The following is a 12,112-nucleotide window of genomic DNA, read 5'->3' as shown; positions in this document are numbered from 1 at the left end:
CGAAAAGGCTATTCAGAGCTCCCTTTCATATTATTAAGTTATGACTGATGGTTTCACTTTCGAGGGCTTATTGTGAGTCTCTTGCATGCTCTCTGTCACCACGAGAGGCTCATGATCAATAACCTCCAATAGAGCGTGCTCACTCTGTCCCCTGTGTATTTCTGCAGAAGAAACAATGTGCACCTGTGCTGGAGCAGAGTCTGTCAGCGGGAAAACCTTCCCCTCCAACTAAAGAGGCGATTCCAAGGGAAAAGATCAGTCCCAGCAAGGCCGAGCAGCAAACCTGCAACAAATCAGGTAGAGTCTTTGTTTCTTCCTTAATCCTATAGCTTTTACATTTTTTACAAAAATGTAAATTTAATGATACTTTTATTTAGTTAAAAAAAAGTTTTGTTGTAGTATATGGTTTGATTACTCTGGGTTCAGTTTCAGTTTTAGAGCTAAGTAACCTGCAGTCAGTGTCTCAGTCTTACTCTCAGCATAGAGTCTGGTGTGGATGTACCAATCAGATGTGATTTAATCAGTTCCAGATAGCAGTCCTCAGACTTTGGAGACTTCAGCGTCTCTCATTAGTCCCGCCGTATCCACCAAGGAGGCCGAAGCCACAGAGTGCTCCTTCCCAAGACTGAGGCGAAGGCGGCGGCGAGTTGATGACGCTCGACTTGACCTCTGGGGCTTTGCGACGCCCTCCCCTCCACCCCCGCCAATGCCTCCTCCCCCAGTATCCCCTTCGCCCTCTCTGACTCTGCCCCAACCTGTTCGCCGTCCGAGAGGGAGGCCTCGATCAAATCCTCTGCCGGAACGTACGCCACAGGGCAAGGGAAAAACATCTGGCGCTGAGGGCGATACGCCATCTCGTAAGAAACGTCGGCGATGTCGTAATAAGAAGTATCAGACTGGGGACTACATCACAGAGAAAGACAAGCTGGAAGATGGAGAACACCTCGAAGAATCTAACTCTCTGATAAAGGACGCTGGAGTCCCAGAAGGTAGAGATCAGTTAAAAGTTATCCTGGTCAGAAGGTTAAAAAAAAAAGATTTACATATTACAGTATTAAAAGAGAATGACTTGAGAATCAATGAAGTTCAACATTTGAATACAGCAGCTGTTGAATATTTTTATGCAATCCAAAGCTCACTAAATGACCGGTAGTAAGTAGGCATTTAATCAGTTAATCAACTGACTACTTAATTGCTAAAAAATTATTTTCAGCTATTTAGATTATTAATTGTTTTAATTCATTTATTTTTCAAAAACATCAGTGAAAATAGTCAGAAGTGTAATTGAAAATAAAAATTATTGTTACTTTTTTTTTAGTCCTTCAAGCACATCAAACATTAGTTAGAAACAGCCTCACAAAAAAGCCTGAATCATTCTCTTTTAATACCATTATACATTAATCCTTTTTTGGCTGCTGACCATAAAAAGCGACAAAACATTTGGCTCTGTTGGCTCGTGACGAGTATTTGTCATCTTTTCTGACGTTTCATAGACTAAGTGATTATTCATTCTTTAAAAAAAAATAAATCTGATGAATGAATCGGTACAGACAATAATGTGAAGCTCCGTTCTACTCTGTGAAGTAGCCGGTATACATATACATATAAATTTAGCAACAAAAAACTAATTTGCTGTGTATTCACTTTAATCTTTTCTGATGGTTGGTTTTAGTACAGAAGTAACAAAAATGACCAATTCATGTTGCTTTGATGTTTTTCTTCCATTATAATTCAATATTTATTTGGTCAAAATAGAGCTGAGTAAAGCTTTAAAAAGCCAAAATCCTCCAGATGTTATGGCATTTAAGGTAAATGTTAGATGAAATACACATATTCGTAGATAACTTAGTTACTCGCAGGTGACGATACTGGTTTTCCCTGAGTTCTGAGATTGTTCATGAAAGAAATTTCTGTTTAATGAATTTAAGAATGAATGACTCCAAACTGTCACTTAGCTTGGAGACTCAAGCTGTGTCCATGCTTGTTGCGCACTGCGTTGTCGCTGACAGCTGGTCGCTAGCAGACATTCCAGTCTACGGTTGCCAAGGTAACCGTCTAACGTATTTAATACCCTGTGATAGGTAGTCACTTCAGTACTTAGGTTCACAAAGGTTTTGCTTGGGACCCGCTCACATTGCGTCTCTGGCTGTTTTTTCGCAGTAATAAGATGTTTTAGCTCCGCTACCTTTGCAATAACTTTCTTCTGATTGGCTGCCCCTCGAAAACTAAAGATGTAGAGAGCAGGCAGGTGAGGGTGAGAATCTGTGCTCACAGCTAGAGCTGAGCGCCTGGGAGGATGATGTTAATAATGATATTCCCTCTCGCTGACATGATACAGTAGGACTGTGCAATTAATCTGTGGCATGTTTAGTTCAGCTCCAGGCAAGATGATGGAAAGAGAGGCTTTGGTGAGTAGCAAAACCATCAGCTGTTAGGAATCACCTTGGTTTGGTTTTTCTGAAGAAATTACACAAATAAATTATGGTTAAAAAGTTGAACTTCATCGAGCAGCTCTGTCCCACTGAGGAAAAAGTAGAAAAAACTGTCTGAATCTTGAGATTTTGACTCACAGGTATTATTTATTTATGTATTTACAGATGTCATTATTTTAAATTTTTCCTATGTTTAATATATGTTCTATTCAATTAAATTCAGTTTTATCTATAGCACCAAATCAAGGTGTTTTATATTATATTGTAAGGTAAAACCTCACAATAATACAGAGACCAGCTTGGGGTCTGTCTGTCTATATCTATATATTTCTCTCAGAAGATCCACATCATCTATCTGTTAGTGTGGAAATGACATGCATCGTGAGTGTATATGTAGAGAAAAAGCTAGGACATGGCAGATTTGAGCATAAGATTGTAAAATCAGGGTAGAGTAGCTGGCAAACAGCAGTTTTCTTGTTTACGTGGATAAGATGGCTAAGCTTCCGGAAGTACCAGACAGTCTGATATCAGCACCTAAATTATTCCATTCTCCATGTTAGGCTTGGCAGATGGGGATGAGCACAAAGCTGCATCAGTGCAGTGTTGATAAATGAGTGGCGTGTAAAGATTAGGATTGTTGGTGTATCTCCTGTCTACCACTCAGTATAACGGCAGGTCTAATTTGCCATTACAGTTCCACAGGTGGAACATTGTCCGAGTCCCGCTGCCCCCAGTCCAGAGCCTCTTCCCAAGAGACCGTCAGTCACTCGCTCAGGATCGGTTCGCTACCAGGAGAGTGAAGAATCTCCAGAGTGCAATGATAAGCCTTCAGGGAAGAGGAAGTGCAAAAGCAAACACCTATGTGACAGTGATGAGCCGAAGGTAAGCTGCCGATGCTGCTTGTGGGAGGATAGCCCATCACAGATCATGCATAGTTGATAGAAACAAGGTACAATGGATATACAAGCTTACAGTGCCCCCCTGTGGCCTGATTGAAATCTACGTTTCTCACGTTTGTGATGGCAGCTGGAAGTTCTCTAATCAGTAAATCTGTGTTTTAGAATAAGACCAAACGCTGCAGTTTGGGCAAGAGTAGCGCCTCCCTCACCTTGGATGATGATGGAGCTGATGCAAAAGTACCAGTTAGCCCATCACCAGCTCCAAAAAGTTTGCCGTCCTCTCCATCTAAAAAGAAAAGCTCGTCAGGAAGAAGCAGCGGTCCAGATTCTCCGACCAAAAGGCCCGTTCCTCCAGAGGTTCGCCGGCTGATTGTCAATAAAAATGCAGGGGAGACGTTGCTGCAACGTGCTGCGCGCTTGGGCTATCAGGTACAACCCGACACGTTTACTGGTAACAGGAATTTTGACATCAGTGGAAAAAATGCATGATAATCTGACAGTTTATCTTTCCTTCCGGTGTTCTGCAGGACGTAGTCCAGTATTGTCTCGAAAAGGACATCCGGGAGGTCAATCGGCGTGATAATGCCGGTTACACAGCTCTCCATGAGGCGTCCTCCCGGGGCTGGACTCAGATTGTCCAGATGCTGCTGAACAATGGTGCAGATGTCAATTGTAGTGCTCAGGATGGAACACGGTGAGGCTTCAGGCAGCATGACAGTGGCTTTCATCAGAGACTTTATAACAGAGAGATGTGTTACTTGAAAAATCTTGAAATGAGATTCAACCACAGAAAAGATGGTGGTGGAAGTTTCTTAAAAACCTATTTAAAGATAAGCTTTTTAAAGACTTAATTTGGGGCATATTAGTAATTTTTTAAGATTAAACTGGGGATTGTCTACATGACATTTTTATGTCCTCATGACCATTGAAGTTAAACTATTTAGATAATGCTTCAAAATATCTGCCCAGAGGTCTTTCATTGCAAAAGTTTCTTCTAGCAGGACTCTTCTTGAGTTACTTGTCATATGTGTAACCTTTGTAATAAATCTAAGCATGACCCCTGGAAACAGCATGTATAACTAAAGTTAGAGGTCATTGTCCTACAGTCTTCAATATTTTCTGTGTAATGTAAAGTTGTGCAAATGCTAAAAGTCTTTTGTGTTTTGTCTGTTCTTCCCCTCAGCCCACTTCACGATGCAGTAGCAAGTGATAACTTACCAATAGTCTGGTTGCTTCTGAACCACGGTGCAGACCCAACTCTGGCGACCTACTCTGGACATACACCAGTCAAATTGGCACATAGTGCAAGCATGAAGAAGTTCCTCACAGGTAGTTCACGCTTCTTATTCACCTTTACACCACTGGACAAGAGATTAACAGTTTATTCTTTGTTAAATTCATTTTTTTTAATCATCAACAAACATTTGGTGACACAGCAAATGCTTTCATAAAGCTATTTAGAATGAGACGGGAAAATAAATAATTGAAGTTGTAACTTTACAGTCATCCATCAAGCAGTGTGTCAACACATTAGTAAACTCTGCGCCCACTCCCACTGCATCGCTTTTGAGAATTGAACAATACAGGTTACATGAAGAATACATAAGAATTTCAGTCAAATCTTCTTCCATCCACAAAGAGCCTGACAGTTGTTTAAATCATTGTTTTTGTTGTCTTCCAGTTGAATTTGGTTGTGTACTACTAAACTGAAACAAACTGAGCTCATCAAATATGTCTTGTGACTGATTAGGTGTTGATTGATTTATGCTTAATCCTGTTAGGAATGGTTTGTCAACTGATATCACACAAAGCAGATATGACATTAGATAACAGTCCAGTGCATTTGTGAGTTGGAGAAAATCAGCAACATATGGGTGTGGCTGTGGCTCAGGTGGCTGAGTGGGTCATCTACAAACCTGTGGATAGATGCCTGCCTCACTTTTCCTGGTAATGTGCTGAAGTATCCTTGGGCAAGATGCTGAACCACAACACATCCAAGAGAGTGTTTGTGTGTTTGGATGTTAGAAAACAATTAGGAGACATCACTGTGTGTTTGTTATAAGAACCAGGATCCTTAGGGTTTTTTTTGTTGTTGTTTTTTTAAGTAACAAGGAGAATTTAAGTAAAAAGCTGCGGTGATGAGCTCTGACATGTCTGTTAAATTTGGAAGGACTTTTTAATAGATTGCTGTTCTGTAAAAACGGAAGAAAAACTTTTCTGAACAAATCATTTTTTGTGCCGTAAGCTTTTAATTAATTTTTATAAATAAGCATTTGGAAGGATGACATATGATTGCTGTAAGTTGCCTCCCTGGAATCAGTTAAAATCTGCTTTCCTCAGAAACTGTTCCCCATCCAAAGTTACTGCTTTGTGTGGCTGCAAGAAAAAAACCCAAAGCCAGCTTGTTATAAAGATTAGGGGTGCAACGATACACAAAATTCACGGTTCGGTTCAGTTCGATACTTTGGTGTCACGGTTCGATATTTTTTTTGATACAGAAAATGTTCATGCCTTTTTAATTTATCATTTATTAAAATTATAAATATATATTTTAACTCAAAAGTACAGTTTTTAAATTTAATGTTGCTGAAATCTGATCGAGGAATCCCTCATCTTTGGAAAAGAGTTTATTACAGAGAAATGGCTCTTTCCAAAATAAAAGCTATACTATCCGCTTCTTCTGGGCTATATTCTCAGCAGCATATTAAACATATCAGGTCCCCATAAGGAGAATCCTGTGCTAACGGCTGTCTAAATGACTCGGGTAACGTTTGTAGCATGCGTGCTTGTTGTTTTTGTCTGCTTCCACTTGTCTTTGCACTAGGATGATGTCGGAGTAAATGTGCAGTCATATTTGTTGTGTTCCCACTAGTGCTGTCAGCGTTAATCTCGTTGAAATGACATTAACGCCACAACACGGCAAATCTCTGTTAAGAAGTTACCGCGGGGGGTTGGACGGTGTCAACACAAGCTAACGCACTAGTTCCCACAAATTGAGCATTGCGTGGCACATCCGACATACTGTTTTACTTTAGTCCATGACACGCTTACCATCAGGGTCATGCTTCACATGAAAACCAAGATAGTTCCAAACGCCAGATCTGAATGAGGGTGGTGGAGGTTCAATTTCGGGTAGCGTTGAGGCAGTTGTCATGTTGCAACAAGCTTAGCTTCTGTCTCGCTAGCTTGCGCTGCGCTCAGTGGATCTGCGCTCGACAGTGCAGCCTAGGCGGAGTAGTCGAACGCAGATCCACTGAGCGCTCAACACAGACAGCATCGTCAGAAAAAAAGTTGATAAAATAAATAAAAAATGTTGTATTGTTCGATACATATGCGTACCGAACCGAAAGCACTGTATCGAACGGTTCAATATCGATACGAGTATTGTTGCACCTCTAATAAACACGACCACTTTCATGCAATGCTAAAGGTGTCTTTTCAGCACTTTGCCAGGTTAAACAATAAATAATTCACATAAGTCAGTGTTTGCTTGCTGCTGAATCTCACGTCGTACGTGCATCTCCAGGCAGTTTTTACACATCAACAGTGTTGAGAGAATAGAGTGCGGATATTATCCAGAGTTGCACCACACAACAGGAGATGGATGATGTCAGCCACGTTCTCACTGCGCTGTCTGGTTGAGGTGAAGGGTGGCAGCTCAGATGAGCATGCACGAGGCAGGCCACATGACGCATTTTCACTCGCTGTGAATTCAGACTGTCAGACATCACCCCTGCCTACCGAGCAAACACCATTTACTGTCCGATCTCATTTATTGGGGCACTTTGATTGTCATAGACACAAAATTACTTACAATTTTGGGTTCTCACAATTATTAAAAATAATCAGGGTAAATTGTTTGCATTCTATTTCACAGTGAAGTTAGAGGTCCCCGTCTTTGTTTCGTCTTTCAGTTCGCCAAACTTTTAATTTTGTTGCTCTCTACGAGCTCACAATTACACTCCACCAGGCTGTGGCTTGTTTAGTTCAGCTCATATCTCTTTCGTTGTGTTTTATCAAATAATTTTTTGTAGAATTTGTGTTAAAATTTAATGAAAGCCACAGTAAAGAGGACAACTTGGTTATTTTTATTGAGTTTTTTCTGTAAGTCTGTGACTAGTGGTGTTAAATAATTGTGATCTCAGTTTTGACTAAAACAACTGTGTTTATATTTGCCATAATCAAGCAGCTCTGCTGCAGTGCATGTGTGAAAGTGGCTACAGATAAACAGAGAGATGAAGGCTCAGTAGTTGGTACAGAAAGACAGACATGCAGCTCTGATGGCCTGTTTTCTCCTTGTACTGGTAGCTGCACAGAGCTACACAATGGACCGTATCACATGCACAAGCTCTAACTTTGTTTTCTTTGCTGATGGTCTTAATTTAGTCCACTTTTCTTTCACCCTTATACCATTGTACGTTTTGCTTGGTCCAGAACAAGCACTAGCATCAGCCTTCATCCACATATTTCCACGTAGAAGTCATAACATGCAAACAGCCAGAGTCATAAAAAAATAATACCACGTATTTTTTCTTTTCTCCAGAATATTTCACAGACCTGGAAGGCCGCAATGAACAGGATCCTAGTTTACCCTGGGATTTCTACAGCAGCTCGCTGTTCGGTGAGTAACCTTCACGCTGAACCTGTCAGTCTGCTGAATGTCAGCCCATTGATCAATCAAATACCCAGCTTTAATTTGTAAGCATGGTGGCATAAAAGTAATTGAAATTGCATTCCTATGCTGCTCCTGAGTCACAGGGAATGGAAGCCAGTTTATAGACTGGGCTCCAGCTTGACCACTGGCACATGGAGGGGGTGTTAGCTTTGAGTATTAGCATCCGTGTTTTGTTGTAATCAGCCACAGGGAGCCAGTTATCTAGTGGAAGGAAAGCAGGATTAGAGTTGCTTGGAAGGTCTGAAGGAGACTAAAGACAAAGTGGTCTACAGCTTCTGAACAGTCTGAGTGACAAAAGATAATCAGGTTTTATAACTGCAGCGGTTTGTTAACTGTTAGTTTTTTTTGTTTTTCATTGAGTAATGCCAGCTATTTCAGTCATTTTATCAAAATCTGCCAGTCAATGGCAGCATGGATATTATAGTTGTCATTGTGCACTTTATATATCCACTGTAGAGGTTTGTATTTTGTTTTCATACAGGTTTAAAGGAGACTTTTATGTTCATTTCCAGTTCAGTGTTTCTATTCATTGACTGAACATGTGCTTCATCCTGCCTGGAAAAAAAAGCTGTTTTAGCTCCTCTCCCTTTAAGCCAACTGTCGTCTAACTGGCGTTTTCTATATATATATATTATTTTATTTTTTTTCCTTCTTTTTTTTCATCTGCTTTTATATTTGAAGCTGTGACTGACACCATGAAGTGTGTTTATGTGTATTTTTATATGTCACCAGTTGTATGTGTGTAACTGTTGGTATATACTGCCCACTAGAGGGCATGCAGACCTCGTTCATTAGTACAGTAACAGCCAGCTTGTCCGCTCTTCCTCCCTTTCTCACCTCAGTGAACTCTTCCCTTCACAGAGACTGACCAGGAGCCGTGCTGGGACTTCCTGCTGTCTGAGCAGAACCAGGAGTTGGAGGAGAATGTAACGGGGAAGACCGAGCAAGAGTCGGACAAAGATTGTCTTATGTTCGAGTTCTCCTCGGAGCCTCTGCTACCCTGCTATCACGTGCAGGTGTCATTAACACAGGGGTAAGTTCATAACGATGAGAGTTTACTGGCGACAAACCACACGGTAATAAATCAGATTTTTGGGGGGTAATACAATATCAGGCCACTCAAATGTCATCTAAATTTGGTCACCGCTCTGCAATATGCCTAAGAATTACAGCAATTTAGGGCAGATAGGCTATGATGATAGCAGATACTGATGGTTAAGACTTATAAGTAAACCGCAGTTGCTTCAGCTTCTGGTACATAAACATTTATTGGAAATGTACTAAAGATATCTGCACGATGTTCCAAACCAACATTTTTAATGTCATGAGTTGTTATTGTTCCTACGTGTAAAGGGGAACAAGTACAGGATGATGAGAAATATTTCTGCTTTTTTGTCTACAAAAACACAATATTTAAGCTTCAGTTTCATTGGTCAGGTACTTTAATTACTATCAGATGGTGATGCTAGTATGGGGAGTTATCAGATGTTATTTCTGCAAAGAAAACCTTAATAGATCAGGTCATTGCCTCAGCATGTGTTACCTTTGGCAAATAGGTTATGGGTTTAGTTCGGTTTGTTGCATTTTTGTAGGATTACTCAGAACTTTGAGGGATTTACATGGGGCATTTACCAGAGTTGGGGCTTGGCCCAGCTTAGTAATGATTTGGTTTTGAAGCTGATCTGGATCCAGGACTTTTTGGAAGGATTCTTAACCAGTGTGCAAGCGGGCAAAGTTGGATATTTCCCATCATTTTGGGGCAACCATATTTTTTTCAGGTTATGCCACTGCTTTGTGACACTTGAAACGATACGAGACTTAATAAGTGTCTCTGTGGTGCATTAATATATTGTTGCTTTTGTTGTCTGTCTGGACAAAAAACTGGACTGTAGTTTCATGTTTGTTCATTTGACGACGCTTACACCTAAACTGCCAGCTCTCGTGTTGTGCATGCCACCTTCAGCTGATGTCTGATGTTTTGCTTTTGCAGTTTTTGCAACTGGTTCCTGCTGACGGATGTCCTGAAGCGCCTGAAGATGTCTGCGCGGATTTTCCGGGCGCGGTATCCACACTTGGAGGTGGTGAGTTTGTCGCACGCTGAGCTCTGGAGGCAGGTATCGGTCAGCCAGGTGAGCTCCGCTTTGGTTTCTCCCTACAAAAGCAAAACTAAGGAGGAAGAGAAAGAAGAGGAGGACGAAGACGGACTTGTGGATCTGGTGCGTTGTGTACCGGAGCTCCAGAGATTACTGGGTTCCTCGATTCACATCCTACAAGAGGACGAGGAGGAAGAGGAAGAGGTAGTGACAAACACAGGGAAGCCTCACAGCCGATAGCCTCTCTTGAGCTGCGCCCCAGCACCACGCAAACTGTCATTTTGTCAGCCTTCCCTCCAGGCAGCAGCTCAGTGGAAACCTCTCCGTCCGTTGTAACGAGGGTCAAAGATTTTATCTCCAGCTACAGTAACGACTGACACTCCACCGATGACCTCTGACCTTTGGCAGAAGTCATCTGAAGGACCTGCACACAGGAGTTGTCGATGCTGGATAGCAGCTTTCAGGTTCCTATCTATAGGTATATTTGAATACATGAGAACTATTGAGTAAACCTTTTTATTAATTATGTATGTACATGGTAGTGTATATGTATATCTTGCCATCAGGGTAAACACATTTGATTCTATAAATGTATTCTTGTGGCAGAGGACGGATAATGTTTAGGACTTTTTTGTTTTAGTTTGTTCCTGAGGGAAAGCGATATTTTTCGACGGGAGATAATCCAAGGCTTTTATCTTGGTGAAGTCTTGCGTACAGCTAAGACGCTTAAGTCAGGGAGGCCATTGGCCCAGATGGTTTCTCTGTCAACCTGAGAGATCTGGAGACCTGCAGAGAAGAGATCGTGGCACATAACATTCAGACCTAATCACCCGCTCAGAGCCTCCTTTCCATTTTTCACTTCCGGTGTCCTCGAGATCATTTCTGAATGGACCTGATAATTTAAAGTGTTGATTTTTTTCCTGTGCATTTCACATGGTGAGGCAGGCCCGCGAAAGCTGTTCCGGTCCCTGGTTGCAGTATCAAATAAGGCTGTTTCGGACATTGAGGCGCAGAGTTTGTTTACAGAACTGGACAGACAGTAGTCTTCTCTACGCGTCCTAATACAGAATCCTGTGGATCTCTCTCAGAGGAAACTTTCTACCATCTCTGGAGTCCAGAGGAGCCACGACGGTCCCCCAACTTCCCAATATGGTGTTTCCAGCTCCCAGAGTGCTTTGTGTTGCAGTGTTTTATTTACACTGTTTGTTGTGCTTAATTTAATAGTCATTAATATATTTGATCTCTTGTGTATCTGACAACCCTATCTATGAAAAATACTTTCTATGGTTGGTGCTTCATTCTGAAATGTACTTATTATTAGGATCCCTTTATTCTGAGATTTCCCTCCTTCATTCAAAAACAGTATTTCAAAAACAAAGGAGAAAAAAAGAGAAAAAAAAGCAAAAGTACAGTTTTATTGTACTGGTGCTACACTAGATTTTGTGTTGACAATCAATGAAGTTTTGGTTTGAAGTCACAAACTAACAAAAGATATTTAAGATGAAGAGACTTAAGGTGTAAAGAAAAGTATAGTTTAGTTAAAGAAAATGGGATACAACAAGTGTGAGATCTTCAGAGAGCCTTTTATTTGATTCTTTTATAAGAAATAAACAAGAATAAAGCATGGTTGTGAATCATAATTTAATGTCTTTTATGTCAAATTTATGTATAAAGTCCAATTTTGACATATTTCCTGGTGCGACTAATAATAATGATAATAATACCAATATTAATAAGAATTTTGAGTCAAGAAAGACTTCTCAGTGGGGCTTCAACTGCTTTACAGTTGAGTTTAGCTCGGTAATAAGCTTTTCCTCCCTTTGTTCAGCAAACAATAAAGCCCTGCCTGCCCTCGTAGTATCTTAATATAGCATTTGTATTTATTTATTGCACCTAAGATTATCCTGTAGCTGAATTGTTGTATTGTCAGCTTTTAAGTTGTTAAAAAGTCATTTGTGTGCTCAAAATCATGAACAAGTTTACAGTTTAATGACAGCTGAGCAAACGGTGAGG

General features: G+C 40.8%; 1 protein-coding gene across 5 annotated transcripts in view; it reads left to right on the top strand.

Moving 5' to 3' along the window:
- bcorl1 (BCL6 corepressor-like 1) overlaps nucleotides 1-11,739 on the top strand; it is a 30,464-nt gene extending 18,725 nt beyond the window's left edge. For all 5 annotated transcript variants that reach the window (XM_014334055.2, XM_014334048.2, XM_014334057.2 and 2 more), the window contains exons 4-12: nucleotides 168-297; nucleotides 525-989; nucleotides 3,127-3,314; nucleotides 3,494-3,760; nucleotides 3,859-4,025; nucleotides 4,515-4,660; nucleotides 7,875-7,952; nucleotides 8,868-9,039; nucleotides 9,997-11,739. In XM_014334055.2, coding sequence (XP_014189541.1) covers nucleotides 168-297; nucleotides 525-989; nucleotides 3,127-3,314; nucleotides 3,494-3,760; nucleotides 3,859-4,025; nucleotides 4,515-4,660; nucleotides 7,875-7,952; nucleotides 8,868-9,039; nucleotides 9,997-10,339 — 1,956 coding nt within the window. In that variant the 3' untranslated portion in view covers nucleotides 10,340-11,739. The remainder of the gene's footprint in view (nucleotides 1-167; nucleotides 298-524; nucleotides 990-3,126; nucleotides 3,315-3,493; nucleotides 3,761-3,858; nucleotides 4,026-4,514; nucleotides 4,661-7,874; nucleotides 7,953-8,867; nucleotides 9,040-9,996) is intronic.
- The last annotated feature ends 373 nt before the right edge of the window (nucleotides 11,740-12,112 follow it).

Source organism: Haplochromis burtoni, unplaced genomic scaffold (genome assembly GCF_018398535.1).
Source record: "Haplochromis burtoni strain Fernald_Lab_line unplaced genomic scaffold, NCSU_Asbu1 Contig_4, whole genome shotgun sequence".
In the NCBI taxonomy this organism is placed as follows: Eukaryota; Metazoa; Chordata; class Actinopteri; order Cichliformes; family Cichlidae; genus Haplochromis; species Haplochromis burtoni.
This window is presented reverse-complemented; position numbering and strand designations above follow the sequence as displayed.